This window comes from Hyperolius riggenbachi, chromosome 1, assembly GCF_040937935.1.
Source record: "Hyperolius riggenbachi isolate aHypRig1 chromosome 1, aHypRig1.pri, whole genome shotgun sequence".
Lineage (NCBI taxonomy): Eukaryota > Metazoa > Chordata > Amphibia > Anura > Hyperoliidae > Hyperolius > Hyperolius riggenbachi.
Genome location: NC_090646.1, coordinates 433,658,519 through 433,675,406, shown reverse-complemented (window position 1 = coordinate 433,675,406; position 16,888 = coordinate 433,658,519). Strand labels below are relative to the sequence as shown.

Here is a 16,888-nt window from a genome sequence, read left to right as displayed (position 1 = left end):
TGTTGTGTTCAGTGCACCCACCTACCTACGTGAGTGCACGCAGTGTGATATATCACTCCGTGCATACCTGTTAATTGCACCTGTGTGACTGACTGCCCCAAGACAAAGTCGCTCCCCACACAGCACCTCTGCCCGCAGGCCGCTTGACTGCCTTCTCCGCCACCACCAACAGGGTCCAGGACTCCAGGTGGATTCCTGAATTTTTAAGGCCGCTGCTAGCAGCGCCCGCTATACAAATTTTTCTGGTGCGTGTACATGCCTGCCTAATTTTTCTGCCTGCATTGCAGCTGCAACAACAAAACAAAAGGCATGTATATGTGTCAATTCCCCTTCGTGATCATTACCTTGCCGCAGTGAAGGGGCTTGTGTATCACAATGAAGCAATGACCGACGGCTATATGAGTGTCTCGGGGGGTGGCACACCAAAGATAATAAGGTCGTTGCTTCATTGTGGACAGACCAAATTCGATCAGCTGGACAATCACTGTTGTTCTGTCATTGAGATACCTCAGCCTGGCGACCATATGGGCTGGAAAACCGCCACGGCCTGAACTCTCGCCACGGTGCGCACCAGTCCAGCACCGCCGTCACAACACAAACAGCTGTTTGCGGTGCGTTACACAGTGAGTTTGGTGTGTCAGTGTGAAGCAGTACTCTAATTACACTCCCTGATTGATGTATACACATGCAAGATGGTTAAAGCACTTTAGGCCTGCAATTTAGCATTCAATGTGATTTCTGCCCTTAAAACGCTGCTTTGCGTCAAATCCAGATTTTTTCCTGGGACTTTTGGCGTCTATCCCACTCATCCATGCAAAAACTCAGATGTTAGACCCCTTTAAAGGGACACTTAAGTAAAAAAAATGAGTTTTACTCACCTGGGGTTTCCAATAGCCCCGTGCAGCTGTCCGGTGCCCACGCCGTCTCCCTCCGATCCTCCTGGCCCCGTCGGCAGCCACTTCCTGTTTCGGTGACAGGAGCTGACAGTCTGGGGACGCGAGTGATTCTTCGCGTTCCTGGCCTCAATAGCGCCATCTATGCTGCTATAGCATATATCATATACCATATAGCAGCATAGAGGGTGCTAATGTGTCTGGGAACGCGAAGAATCACTCGCGTCCCCAGCCTGTCAGCTCCTGTCACCGAAACAGGAAGTGGCTGCCGGCGGGGCCAGGAGGATTGGAGGGAGACGGCGAGGGCACCGGAGAGCTGCAGGGGGCTTTTGGAAGCCCTAGGTGAGTAAAACTCATTTTTTTTGTTTGACTTAAGTGTCCCTTTAAACATCTTTTCCATCACTTTTGTGTCCAGCATAAGTGTTTCTAGTTTTCAGAGTTTGCCTCCCCATTGAAGTCTATTGCGGTTCGCAGTACGAACTCCTGGGCACTTGTGCCCAATCCTCTGCCTGGCGCCTGACTGTCTGCTTCCTCTTCTGCTGCCTCCAGATCCCAGATACAGACCGTGAGCGAGACCACATGGAAAAATACCTGATCCACGTTCCCGTGTCGCTCAGCTGCACTAGTGCAGAGCTCCTGTCTACTCCCCAATGTGGGGTTCACTGCTGTACTACAGTCTGGCTTGATTGTCCACCTGCCAGCCAGCTCCACACAGTGCTTGCTCCGGGGAGGGGCTAACTAATAAAGGCCTCACTGCCTGTCTACACTGGGGGGACCTACTTAATAAAATAGGCACATCTTCTGGCTATCTATACAGGGAGGACCTTTAAATAATACTATCTTTATGGGGGGGGGGGAATTAATACCTAATACCAAAGGTGCATTTGACTACTGTATACTACCCTATACTGTGGCACATTTGGCTATCTGTACTGGGGGCACATCTGGCTCTCAATTCTGGGAAAGGGACTACCTTACACTTGGGGTCACATCTGGGTACCTATACTGGGTGTTGGGGCTAGCTATATAGGGGCGGGCATAATTCGGGGGGGGGGGGGGGGGGTAGTAGCGCACTCTGGCATTTCTGCCTCTGTTGCTGAGCTACCTTGTCCCTGCACTGTGAACAGCTACTGTTTGCCAGGAACCGTTTTCTGCCACCCTAGTGAGGAGCTGTAGTCAATTTTTTTTTTGGGGGGGGGGGTAAGCTAATATTTGTTAAAACAAATCTGTTACATGTAATTCTTTTAAGATTCTGTTCTGCGCTTAGTCTTTACATTGTGCAAGTAAATAAACTGAAAAATATAGGACTGTACCAGCTCACTACCTTACTAAAAAAAATTGGAGAATGAATGAATTCTATTGTCCTAGCTTTCCAGACAAACCTTGTATAAAGCATACAGTGACACCTAGTCATAAAACTTGGACGTTGACACTACACAACATAACTACATAGAGGCCTGCGTGGATCTAGTTTCTCAGACCCATACCTACAGCCGCGCTACCTGCACCTGACCCCGCAACCCGCTTTCTGGTTGATTTGATACCTGACCCAACTCCCAAGCCTCCACACCGGTAACCCGCCGCGTGACCCACAAACCGCTTTTTCCATTTTCTTCTAAAACAAGTATCATTGGGCAACTGTAAAGTAAATAAAACCAATTTTTTACACAAAACCAAAGTCTCTGTCTCTAAAGGTTTTAAGGTAGATTTTTGCGGTGAACAAGTTATTAGAGTCTTTTGATCTAAGATCATGGGGGGTGTAATGCAGATGCAAAAAGTCCTTCAGGTATCCAGGGCACAGATTGTGCAAGGATTTGAATGTCAATAAGCTAATATTCAACATAGTTCTCCATTTTATCTGTAGCCAGTGGAGTGAGCGAAGGGTTGCTGTTATGTGGCAATGGCGGGGTTGGCTTGTTAACAGCCTTGCAGTGCCATTCTGTACTAATTGCAGGCGGTGCAGGTTTTTGTTTGAAAGGCCTGTATAAAGAACATTGCAGTAGTCAAGCCATGATGTGATGAAGGCATGAACTAGCGGTGGAAAATCTGCTGGAGGTATGAGGTGTTTAATTTTTGCAATGTTCCTTAGGTAAAAGAAGAAATATTTCACAACAACTGAGATTTGTGAAATGTCCTGAAGCTTAATTCCCCAAATCCCCATCAGCCTGTCAACCTAGGCTGTGCACAAAATCTGAGTTGTTCAGACCTGAACTCCCTAATAAACCTTTGAGACATTGAAGCAGACCCTTTCTCTTTATACATCTAGTCTACTGGCTTGGGTTGCCTAGGTCCAGCTCTGTCTTTTGATTGAGTGCAGCGGTATATCTACTCTCTTTATTTTGTAGCCTGTTAAGCAAGATTTCATGATCAACTGTGTCAAAAGCCCCTGAGAGGTTGAGCAAAATCAGGATGGAACATTGGCTTCTGTCTCTTGCCATGAGCAGATTGTTGCAGATCTGGGTGAGGGCTGTTTCACAGCTGTGATGTTTTCTGAAGCCAGGTTGAAGAGGGTCAAGGATGTAGGGAAGATTGTCAATTTATTAATATATAACCCCAAGCAATTTTCTCAAAGTTTTCAATCTTTTTCATAATTGGGAAAAAATTGAACACACATGTGTGGGTACATTCGTTATATTTTTCAAATGTTACAATTAATCTGAAAAGTTGATTGTGATCCTTGAATTGAAAAGAAATTTAAAAAAGCATATGGTGTGTGACCACCTTAAACCTGTTAAAAATTATGTGTAAGCCCCAAGTCTTCTGTGATTGACTAAAGACTTTGAATAAAACCCAGGTGAATGTGATTTGATGAGCAGGCTATATGGAGCAACAGTGGTAAAAATGGTACAATGGGACCCTGGGCAAATTAAATGTGGACTCCATAACCCAACTAACCCCCCCCCCCCCCCTTTCCTCCAGAAGCAGTATTAGGTGGACTCTATATGTTCCTGACACTAACCCCCCCCCCCCCCCCCCCCGAGAATTGCATTGGTGTTCACCTGGAGCTACAGAGATGGCCGGCTATGTCTCTCCATATGTGAATTATGCTTGCGGTGCCCATGCAGAGTATTGGCAGCAGATCGAAATCACCTCTCCAGCCAGCATGCTCCTCCATCAGTCTTCATGCTTCTGTCCTCATCCTTGCAGGTACCTCTCTCCATGACCCGTACGTACATGTATGTACTCATGTAACATGCCGCCGGGTCACAGAAGGATGATCAGTGGGAATGAAGACAGAAGCATACCAATTGATGGAGGAGCACACCAGATGTTGCTTGACAATAGTCACTCTCATATACTGGCTGAAGAAAGCCGGTCAATTACCTGCATAACGCGTCACATTGCTGTTTGGAGTATTCAGTTAAGTTTTGTGTATCTGAATCAGAAAAACTGAGTCTTCAATGGGGAGCCAAGTCCACCACTACCTTCTATTTTTTAAACTGTGTTTAGTGTACTTTATCCTTTTTTTTGGCTCCTCTGTTTTTGTCCCATTATTTGCACATTTCTCCACCATTAGTGAAGGGGTGTTACCCCCTATCTTCCTAACTACAGAAAGCTACGTCTTAAACTGAGTGGAGGCAGCTCTAACCTCCCCACCTGCCTTTACAGTGGTTGCTTTGGTGGTAACCCATCCTTGTGAGTACCATTTTTATTGTTCCTAATATACTACACTATCGTGGGCTCTCGATTTCCCTTTTGTTTTCTACAAAACAGCAGACAGTGAGGTAAGCTCGCTCCGCTGCCAATATTCTGCTAGTTGCCCGGGGACCTTTATGCACTTGCAGGGAGACCTAGGAAAGCATGCCTGCTGTTCATGTGTGGGGAGACCTAGGGATGCTTGTCAGCTGACTCTGGGGTTCTGAGAAATTGCCCAGTTTGCCCCTATAAAAGTGCCATTTTTGTATCCACACGCAATTCAAGCAATCTTTGTTCTCCCATAAAGTACCTTCCCCAGGTTTCTCTGATCTCTCTCTCTCTCTCTCTCTCTCTCTCTCTCTCTCTCTCTCTCTCTCTCTCTCTCTCTCTCTTACAAAAACAGTGTTTTGCAGGTTGACAAATTGATAAACAGTATTCTATTAAATTTGAAGAAATATCTGTTCAGTTGAGTCCTAAGTAGATCATTAAGAAAATCATTTTCTTCCTTTTCTGTATGAAGGTTTCCATCCCCATCCTTTCTTGCAGTCGGACAGGTAAGTCTTGATAACCCATTTTTTAAGGAATATTTTAAATAAAAACACTATCTGTAAAGCCAGAATACCAGGAGGTGGGAGATCTGCCCATTCTTGCCATGTAACACTGTGGCTTTGTGGTTATTATTATTATTATTAATAGTTTATAAATCAATATGTGGTATGGCATTCTTGGTTCATTTATAATGACAGTCTTATTTCCTTTATTCATAGGAAAGGGGATGATTGGCATCTCTTTTACTCTCCTTGATTGCTAAAATTATAATTTGCTGCCAGATTCTATTCACATATTATTTGTGGCCAATGCCATGAAGCTTCCTTCAAATGTGCTAATTTCACACATATAAAATCTGTTATATAACTTGTGGCCAGTCAGGTCGCATTCGCAGCATAACACAGCTGCACCTATATGCCCACTGTATACCTGATGTGTACACACGCACATTCCCAGTTACGTCAGATAGTGTAACCTATTGCACAGGTGCACTGGATGGTATCAATTCAACTCTGGATGGCCACTTAAAGGGAACCTAAACTGAGAAGGATGTGGATTTTTCCTTTTAAAATAATACCAGTTGCCTGACTCTCCTGCTGATCCTGTGTCTCTAATACTTTTAGCCACAGCCCCTCAACAAGCATGCAGATCAGGTGCTCTGACTGAAGTCAGACTGGATTAGCTGCATACTTGTTTCAGGTGTGTGATTGAGCCTCCACTGCAGCTAAAGATAGAAAGCAGAAAACCGAAAGCACAATATAGTGTAGTATGTATTGGAAAAAGAAAGTAATAATGAATCGTAAGTATGATACTTACAAACCAGGGTTACCACCAAGGTAACCACTGTAGATGCAGGTGGGGAGTTTAGGCCTGTCTCCACTCAGGACTAAGATGTCGCTCTCTGCGGATAGAAGAAAAAAGGGTGTAGCACCCCTCCACCTGGGGTGGATATCTTAATTTGTAGAGATGTACAGAGGCGCCAAAAGGATAAAATTTGCTAAAAGCGTTTAAAACATACGGGAGGCGGTGGTGGACCAACCAACCCCAAAACAGACACGATGCTGTCGATTGAGGTAGTATCAATTTATACACATATTCCTAGAAACAATTGGCAATGCGTTTCACGGGCACAACCCCGCTTCCTCAGGCAATAAAACAACAGGAGTATCACACAGCTTTGTCCTTTCCTGTGTCCAATAAAATTATTATGCTTAAACCTCCTATCTGAGGTACGACTGTTTCATTATCCACATGAACCCATTGCCTACTACATTGGGGCGCCTCCTTCCATTTTGTGTATAGTTTTCCTCTCCCCCCTAGATGTGTCCCCGGAGATAATTATCCACTGGTCCTTTTTCTGGAGTGGGACCCAACTTATCCTGAGGATACCCAATCCATATGGAGACGGATTTCTCCACTTGCCTAATATTGTGGTTGCCTAATAGCAACCTAGGTTTGTAAGTAGTATTTGTTTCACACAATAATTAGATACTGCACTATCTGGCACTCCTGTTGTTTTCTGTTTCCTTTTTCCTCTCCCGGTTCATGGGATTCGTCACCCAAATTTAATTGACCGGACACCCCTCATTGGCTTAAATATGGACTGGGCCCTATTGCCACCTGTATTAGCCTCAGCCTGTTATATGACCTAGCCTTGAATGCTGCCAGCCTTCACTTGTGCTTGATAAACAACTTCCCCTTAATAGCCACTAGCTCAGACCTCTGTCTGTTTTTGACTTTGAGTTGTTTGCCAAACCTCCCAACTGTGGACTCACCTGTCCTCTCTGTTTCTGATGGGATAATCCCAGGAAACTGGTGGCCACTTAAAGCAGTATAGCCCGTTGCCCACTAAGGATAGTGGCATGTTATCCTTTGCAAGGTGCTCTGGTGAAGATCACTGGTACTTAAACTCCTATTACTGGGAAAGCCCACGCCAACTGCAAATTCTGGGGTCGGATCATTGGAATACTGTTGAATATTTTTTGTGGCGGCTGAAAGTATAAATTTACCTGTAATCATTGGGTTTAAATTGTTAATCATTGGGTTTAATTCGTGGAATCTAGGGCAGAGTTAGTTATTGGCTTAAGAATGCTTTTTAATTGTATCATTCTGTGATCTGATGTTGCTTTTCTCTTTACAGATGGGATTTACAGTTATTATACTCTACATAGGGAAACTAAATGACTTTATTAGTTTTCCAGACTTTGACAGACAAATCCCAAGAAAGGTAAGACTTGTAAAAAAACAGAAAACTCCTTTACACTTATTTAAAATAGAGTATTGTAAAGACCACCAGTAAGAATGTGCTGAGAGGAAGCAAAAGCCCTAGTTCCCCTTAGCGGATTTTCATTGTTAGGAAAGCTGAATAAGAACCTCAGAAAATGTTCCTATCTGATGCAGGCCTTCCAGAGAAATGTATTTTGAAAAAGTTGGTCATGTGACCAGGCCCGGATTTACCGTATTTTTCGCCGTATAAGACGCTCCGGAATATAAGACGCACCCAGGTTTAGAGGGCAAAAACCAGGAAAAAAAATGTATGCTAAACCTGGTGTGTCTATATACTGGAGCGTCTTGTATATGTTCTCCCCCAATTAATGTCCTCCATGTGACCTCAGTTGTCCCCCATGTGCCCTCAGGGGTCCCCAGTGTGGTCCCCCTGTGTCCTTAGGTGTCCCCATATGTCCGCAGTGTGGTCCCCCTTTGTCCTTAGGTGTCCTCAGGCGTCCGCAGTGTAGTCCTTAGCTGTGCCCCATGTGTCCATAGCTGTCCCCCAGGTGTCCATAGCTGTGCCCCAGGTGTCCATAGCTGTCCCCCAGGTGTCCATAGCTGTGCCCATAGCTGTGCCCCAGGTGCCCATAGCTGTGCCCCAGGTGCCCATAGCTGTGCCCCAGGTGCCCATAGCTGTGCCCCAGGTGCCCATAGCTGTCCCCCAGGTGCCCATAGCTGTCCCCCAGGTGTCCATAGCTGTCCCCCAGGTGTCCATAGCTGTCCCCCAGGTGTCCATAGCTGTGCCCCAGGTGTCCATAGCTGTCCCCCAGGTGTCCATAGCTGTGCCCCAGGTGTCCATAGCTGTGCCCCAGGTGTCCATAGCTGTGCCCCAGGTGCCCATAGCTGTGCCCCAGGTGCCCATAGCTGTGCCCCAGGTGCCCATAGCTGTGCCCCAGGTGCCCATAGCTGTCCCCCAGGTGTCCATAGCTGTGCCCTAGGTGTCCATAGCTGTCCCCGCTACATGTGTGTTCTGCTCTCCGTACAGTAATGTCTGCAGGGGCATGTATGTATGTGCCGCCCCTGTGTTCCTGGCTCCCCCCACGTGGTGCGCAGACTCGTTCCCCTGCATGATTGTCCGTTCCCGCATAGGTGCGCTCCCCTCCCCGCAATTGTACTCTACCCTCCCCGCTCGTTTCTGCTACCCTCCCCGCTTGTGTGCGCTGCCCCCATGTCAGCATAGCAGCCGCAGTCTTACTATGCCAGCGGCTCCCGGGATCGCAGACCTGGTCTTCTGTCTTGCCGCTCTAGTGATGGCTTCTGCTGATGACGCGTATTGCAGAAGCCATCACTAGAGCGGCAAGACAGAAGACCAGGTCTGCGATCCCGGGAGCCGCTGGCATAGTAAGACTGCGGCTGCTATGCTGACATGGGGGCAGCGCACACAAGCGGGGAGGGTAGCAGAAACGAGCGGGGAGGGTAGAGTACAATTGCGGGGAGGGGAGCGCACCTATGCGGGAACGGACAATCAGGCAGGGGAACGAGTCTGCGCACCACATGGGGGGAGCCAGGAACACAGGGGCGGCACATACATACATGCCCCTGCAGACATTACCGTACGGAGAGCAGACCACACATGTAGCTAAATGCAGGGAATCCCCGACGTGGCGGCGGTTAGTATCGGCGGGTATTCTTAAGTCGGGGATTCCCTGCATTTGCCGTATAAGACGCAGGGACTTTTTCTCCCCATTTTGGGGGGAGAAAAAGTGCGTCTTATACGGCGAAAAATACGGTACATCACATGAGCATAGGCACAGATGTCCCGGCACCCTAGACCTCACCCTCCATGCAAACCCCCGCCGAATCGCACCGCAAGTGTACTGGCTGGCCCAGCTGTCACTTCTCCCTTGCTTCCCTTGTCCATCATAGCTACAGGTGCCCCTTAGTATTGGGTATCCAGAGCTATCCTCAGTATTAAGTAGCCAGAGGTGCCCCCGACTGAAGGGAGATATCGTCAGTGGAATACCGAGAGCTTGGTGAGTAACCTCTCATTTAGACTCTGATCAGGACTCTGCATAGGGAAGGAGGGAGGCACTGGAGGAGAGAAGTGAGCCACCTTTCCATCATCAGGAGCCTGTAGGCACAAGCCTACAGTGCCTAATTGGTAAATCCGGCCCTGTATGTGACCCAGAGGTTCATTCAGCAAGCATGGAGTGGGCAGCAGCTCCTCCCTGTGTTGCTGAGGGGTTAACTATTTTTCAGTCAACACTGCAGCTCAGCAAATTCTTATCATTAAGAGACACTTCTGTAGTTTCAGCGCTGTGCACAAAAAGTATTAACTTTTTGCAACAATACTTGTTCAAAAGTTTATTCCTTAATTTTCCTTATTAATGAACTGATAGAGGGATCTTTGGGCCTATCGTCGGGTTAAAAACTTGTTTCAGTAGCATTATACTCCTATTTATGGGGAATGCTATTAGATTCCACGCAGAAAATATCTTGCTCTTATAAGAGCACAGCTGAAGTGAGAGACATATGGAGGCTGACAAATGTATTACCTTTTAAACAATGCAATTGCCTGGCTGCCCTGCTGATCCTCTGCCTTTAATACTTATAGCCACATACCCTGAACGAGCATGCAGATCAGGTGTTTCTGGCTAAAGTCTGACAAGATTAGCTGCATGCTTGTTTTTATGTGTGTGATTCAGACACTACTGCAGGCAAAATGATCAGCAGGATGCTAGGCATTAGGCAACTGGTATTGTTTCAAAGGAAGTAAAGATGGCAGCCTCCCTATGCCTCTCTCTTCAGATTAGAGCTCTAGTTAATTAGGTGGAACTTACTGCTTGAGAGAAAACAATGCGTATTTGCACACCAATACAAAGGCATACAAGCCGCAGCACCAACAATCCACTGTACAATCAGTTTGGAAGAACAAAAAACTTCTGACAAAAATGGCTGCATCTCTAATATATATATATTGGAGGTGCAGCTATTTTTGTCAGAAGTTTTTTGTTATTGATTTAAAGTTTATTTGTTATTAAAAACACTCTGTGGCAATATCTGTCATATCATCTGTGTATAGTATATAGTAAATATATATAGTAAATTACTATGATCTTAGTTATTTATGCACCTGTGTATTGTTTATAGCACTCAGTTCTATGAGCATATTCAGCACAGCACAAACACTACCACTTTATGGTGGCACTTTTGTGATAATCTTTCATTCACTATATTTATTGAGACCCGGGTCAGTTTCCTCTGCATATATCAAATTGACCCAGCGTTGAGGTTAGTGCAGGCATCAGGTATTATGTTTGAGTGAGAGATGATTGATGTTGCATTATGCATTTTAATTGTTTTACATTTTTGATTACAGTTGTGTTGGTTTTTTGTATTACAGTTTTTTGTTTTTTTTTAAACAAATACACTTTATTACTTATATATTTGTGGTGCAACCATTTTCTCAGAACTTCTTTGTTCTTCCAAATTGGTTGGAACTTACTGCTTAACAACCATAAGGGTATATTCAGAACTTATTGTGACTGGAGCAAATTGCTCAAGCTTGTTTAATACATCACTGACTGATGGACTGTACATACATAATCAAATGTAAATAATCTCTGTCACATAAAAATCTGTCATTTTAAATCACATTAGCTTTATTTTAATTATTTGTTTACATTTTTTGCAGGTATTTCCGTTGCCTTTATTATACATTGGGAACAATTTAACCGGATTGCAAAGCACAAAGAGACTCAGGTAATGAAAACGTATGTTACAGTTATGGCAAGAAAGTTTTTTAACTATACACTTCATTTACAGAAGAGGATCCCCCACATAAATAAGGTACATGTTTTATCGCTTGCTGCCTTTCTCACCACGGTAAGGGGATGCAATAGTCATTACCTAAGTGCAGAGTTTCCATACCTTGAGACCATATATTTGAATACAGTTTACTATGCTACTATGCTGTCTCACCCTTTGCAATTGTGATGAGAGATCAGAATGATTTGTTCTGGGTGGTTTACCTGAAAGTCGTCCTGCCATGAAGGAAACAGGGAGGTTACCTTTGCTAACCTTTTAGAAATTCTTGTTACCTGACTGCAGTGTTTATCCTCTGAGTGTATTCAAAGCAGATCATTTGGGCACCAGCGGTGCTCTGGTAAAATGGGTGTCCCATAGCTCGCAATTTTATAGCCCAGGCGGTAATTTTGACAACTGTGGTGCCAAATAAGTATAATTTTTTAGACATCATGAATATCGGCGGAGGGGGATTTAGCAGCGAAGGTGGTGCTGATTAGGCTGGATGTTGCGGCAGTGGTGGTGGTGGCGGCGGTGGGGGGGGGGGGAGGGTTGGTTAGGGTTAGGCGTTGATAGAAGGAGGGTTTAAGTCAGAATAGGGTTAGGTTTAGCGATAGTGAAATATCTGTAAACATTACCAATAGTCTACTGTAGTATTATCCATTGGCCAATAGTAGAATATACATAATATTACCGGTATTCAGCTAGCGGCCATCCCCAGTGCTGAAATGACAGCACCCAAAAGCACCCTTTTTATTTTATGCAATTGTAATAACTTCTGAGTCACACTGCTAGTACAAGATTGCAGATTAGGAAACTGAGACTGTCTGATACATGTATTTGTTTCCACAAGGGTTTTTGAAGGTATTTTAATCAGATGATCAGCATTGCAGGCAGAGACAGAATACTTCTTAAAAGTACGTTTCAGATTTTTTATTACAAGTGCAAAGTGGATCTAAAGTGGATCTAAAGTCTGTATGTATATTTTCCATTTCCTCCAGAAATGTTTTCCTTTATAGATATTAAAATCATTCCTCCCAATTGCCACTTTTTCTCTGGGCCAAAAAGCATTTAGCTTATCAATCTGTTCCCCCCTCATGAGTATGTATATTCTAAAATGTAATTGAAGCAGGTGCGAACAAGAAAAATTGGAAGACATAATAAAGACATAATTATTGGGAGATCATCCCCTGCAGTGGGGGAAAGGAAGGGGGTAGGGTCATGAGCAGGATAAAGGGGGCAACAACCTCTTACCCTCCCTCTTTGATCTGGGCCCCACTCTCCGGAGCAGGTGTTCTTGTGCTCACAGCTTTTATGGGTAGTTGGAGTCATGTTGGCAGCACAGTTATGGGGAGAAGGCTCACAGTGGTTACATTGTTATATGTCCCTTAGCAGGTGGGCCCCAATGGATGTGAGGGGTTATGGACAATTATTGAGGGAGGGTACCCTCAGGGTTTAGCTGGAGAGAGATCTTGTGGCTTGTTAGATGCTGTTTAGGCACTGGTTATTCATAAATAGCAACAAAGCCTGCATAGCTTAGTCTTGATAGTAAGTAAAGGGATGATTTGACAACCCAGTAACCCAAGCCAGCATATACACATACTATATAGTTCAATCAAGCAGCGCTCAGATCCAGAAAATCCTCAAATCCCAGATGGATATGGATCATTGATCACCCTACAGGAATAGACTCATATAGTGCAATATCGTTTATATACAAGTGACCACTGCAGGACAAAACAAGATTGTGCCTTCACCGGAAACACTAAGTGGGGGCAACACCCCCAAGTGGGGTTACACTCACCGTGTCCCCACTTGTCATTTAGCACCTCAACCCTCCTGTGATCTGGGCAAGGATCCCTTAAAAATAACCTTAAAAAGCAAGCCGAGACACTTCCATAGTGTGATACTATTGCAAAATGTAATCGCTAAAATCAAATAAAAATACCGGATGCGTACCAGATATAAGAAGTGTACAGGCACATCTGATTAATGTCAGCATCCGCCGCGGTCGGATCCCGCTGCACGCCTCAGTCGCCAGACACCGCCTTACTCTCCTTCCTGGATTGCATCCTGCGTGTCTCCAAGCTCCGCCCTACGTGTTTTGTCACAATGACTCATCAGGGGCCCCTTTTTGCAACTTCTAATCCGGTTTTTACATATACACATACTACCCAAAAACATTTTAAATATAGTACACTGAGGCTGTGAACCGAAACAAGAAACAAAGGAAAGGGAAAAAGGTTAATCAGCACCTATACCAAAAGGGCGCCATAGAAATAGAGGGCTTCCCAGTGAAGCCGAAACAAGTTTTTTGAGGGTCCACTAGCTATAAATAACCCTATTCCCACACTCAACCCTCCTTCTACTGATGCCTATCCTAATCCACCTTCCCTCACAGGTGATCAATGAGATGCAAATATTTCTGAGTTTATGCAAATTTATGTACATTTTTATGCAAATATATGCAGCTTGAAAATGAGCCAATCAAGTGCCACCCAGGTTAAAATTGAGTGGCCCATTTTCAAGCTGTGTATTTTTGCATACAAATTGAAATACATTTGCATAAACTCGGAAATATTTGCATATCTTTGTTCATCACTACTCCCCATGCCAATCTGTCAAAAAATTTACAAAAAAACTGTGATTTTCGGGTAATGCAGTCGCCCCAATTTTCCCTTAAAATTTATATTTGAATGGGCGCCTGTGGTGTACCCAAACTTTAGCCGATAGTGGGCACCCAAATTCCCAGATTAGTTAATCAGGATATACATGAGGAAGTGTTGACACAACACAACAATAATGTATATTTTAATCTTTAACCAGTGCACATTTCAGAAGTGCTGCAACGTGACAAGCCTAGGTAACAACAATGGAAAACTTGTGTGCTGAATTCACAGAGGCGCCAGAACTTGTTGGTTGACCTTCAGTGAATGTCAGCAAGGCGCTGCTGACAGCAGTAGAGATGACACAAAGAGGCTTCCTTTTAGAACCACCCATTTTAAAACCAGTGAGTGTAAATGTGCAGTTTAGGATTACTTTTTTGACAGGGAAATCTTTTCAATTGCAAGCATGAATAACTTTTGTAAGACACTAGTTAAACTTTTACCTAGTGTCAGTTGTTACTGGTATTGTTTTATTTTGCATAGGATAAACATTCATATTTAAAATACTGTTGACAGATACAATCTTTAGTATGCTATTTTCAATTGCTTAATGAGAATTCAAACCTGTATATTATTATTTACCGTATTATATTACCATTTTGAAAGATGTTTGTGTTATGTTTTATACAGGATATAAATCAATTTAAAAAAGTATAAAGGTTCCTTGCTCTCCCAAACCAGATATCACAGATGCTCCTCTTTGTTTCTCTGCACTTGTGCCGCTCAATGTGGGAGTCAGTGATATGGATCTATGTAAGAATAGAGCGCTCCATAGTGCATTTATCAAAGGGCAATTTTTATTTAACAAGTTAAAATGTACTCACAAACATCAAAGTTACAGTCGCTTGTCAGCGGTAAGCCAGCCGCTTAAACACCGGGTGGTGGATGGCAACGATCTCCGTTATCCTGGGTTGCCGTCTCGTTTCCGGGTGGGCGTGGCTTGCTGTTAGTGTGCGTCTAACGTCATTAAGCGCCTTCATCAGATCTTGTTAAATAAAAATTGCCCTTTGATAAATGCACTATGGAGCGCTCTATTCTTATATAAATCAATTTAATTTCACAGTTTTGCAGCGATTCAGCTTAATAGGTTTTAAAAAAAGTTATTCCCCAATTAATATTTTGGTGATGTGTTGGTAGGTATTTAGATCTGCGGTAATAATGTATAGAGAGTACATAAAAGTATAACGTACCGTATATATTTTTGTTATCTCTTTTAGCCTGCCTATGTTCACTGTTCTCCGGAAATTTTCAACTTTGTTTACAATGATCCTTGAAATGGTCATTCAAAGGTAATCACATATTGCTCAAAATTAATATGAGGGTCATTCAGAAATTACAGCTGTTTTATTTTATCTGCCACACAAGTTATTTGCATGTGTCAGGCTATTGCCACTTGTCATGTGACTGCAGAATGCCCCCCCCCCCCCCCCCAGTTCCTCCAACCCATAGGTGAGAAGTGTGATACTACAATGAGGGGATTAAAACACTTGTAGAAAAACACACACGTACAAACAAAAAGCTGCAGCCACTAGAACGCGCTCTATAGGCAGTAGCAGTGTAAGCAGGGGCGTAGCAATAGGGGTTGCAGAGGTTGCGACCGCATCGGGGCCCTTGGGCCAGGGGGGCCCCGAAAGGTCCCTCCCTCAACTTCAGTATTAGCTCTCTATTGGTCCTGTGCTCATAAAGGCCCATACGCACGTCGGATTTTTCTGAACGACAAGTCGTTTGAACGTCCCGTCGTTCAGTCGTTCGCACGCGGAATCAGACGTGTGTATGGACTATCGTCCGCGTGATAAGACTGGTTACCAGCGATCCGCCCGGCGGATCGCTGGAAACCAGTCTTATCACCCGAACGATAGTCTGTACACACGTCGGATTTGACGTGCGAACGAACTGAACGACGGAACGTTCAAACGACGGGTCGTTCGCAAAAATCCGACGTGTGTATGGGCCTTAATAATCACTTCTATAGATACTTTGAATAATGGTAATCATTAACAAACTGCTCCCCATTCCCTTCTTGCACCTCTGACACTGTAGTTGCCATTGGCAGGTTTTGGTGTGCCGTATTAGTTGTTATGTATAGAGTGCTTGGGGGGCCCCATTTTAAAATTTGCATCAAAGCCCACAGCTCTTTAGCTATGCCACTGAGTGTTAGGTTGTTTTGCCCGATGTCTCCTACTGAATAGGTGCTGGCTTAATGAACAGGAAGAGGCGAGACTCCTGTGTCAGGGGCAGAGGTCTTAACCGGTACATGATATGATATGTGCTATTCAAGTCACTTTTTCTCCTAAGTTTTCTCCAAGGAGATACGTTTTCAATTTTGAAAAAGTGAATTACGTAAGTCCAGTGTATTTACATGAAATAAAAAAAGTATATATATATATATATATATATATATATATATATATATATATATATATATATATATATATATATATATATATATTTATCTGAGGTCATCAACTAACTTAAGTACAGGTGTCTTGTCAAGTCATCCACTGAGATGAATAATGCCCAGCTGACCTCCACTGTACAACCTGCTGGGTTTATGTACTGCATTATAGCCCAACTTCGGGCTTTTTAATTGCCGGCCTGGCCAGTAATTGGGTTTAGTAATAGAGTAGTGGTGGGAGATTAGTGTTAGGCGTAGGTGAGGGGAGGTTAGTGTTAGGATTAGGTGGGGCGTGGTTAGTGTTAGGAGTAGGTGAAGCGTGTTTGGTGTCAGCAGTAGGTGTGAGAGGATAATGTTAGGAGAAAGTGCGGGGGGGGGGGGCAATTAGTGTTAGGAGTAGGTGAGGGGTGGACAGTGATAGGAGTAGGTGGGGCGGTAAGTGTTAGGAGTAGGTGGCGGGTGGTTGTTGTTAGGAGTAGGTAGGGAGAGGTTAATGTTAGGAGTAGGTAGGAGGCGGTTACTGTTAGGAGTAGGTGGGGGCGGTTACTGTTAGGAGTAGGTGGGGCGGTTAGTGTTAGGAAAAGGTAGGGAGAGGTAAATGTTAGGATTAGGTGGGGCAAAGTTAATGTTAGTAGTAGGTTAGCGCGGTTACTGTTAGGAGTAAGTGGGGAGGTTAGTGTAAGGAGAATGTGGGGGGACGTTAATGCCAGGAGTAGGGGGGGCAGTTAGTGTTAGGC

At 44.4% G+C, this 16,888-nt stretch overlaps 1 protein-coding gene across 1 annotated transcript in view; it reads left to right on the top strand.

The window, feature by feature from the left end:
• Positions 1-16,888, top strand: part of LOC137518962 (nucleotide sugar transporter SLC35D2-like) — a 140,403-nt gene that overhangs the window by 51,512 nt on the left and 72,003 nt on the right. Inside the window, exons 3-6 of the mRNA XM_068237472.1 lie at positions 5,050-5,083; positions 7,219-7,305; positions 10,981-11,048; positions 14,974-15,045. Coding sequence (XP_068093573.1) covers positions 5,050-5,083; positions 7,219-7,305; positions 10,981-11,048; positions 14,974-15,045 — 261 coding nt within the window. The remainder of the gene's footprint in view (positions 1-5,049; positions 5,084-7,218; positions 7,306-10,980; positions 11,049-14,973; positions 15,046-16,888) is intronic.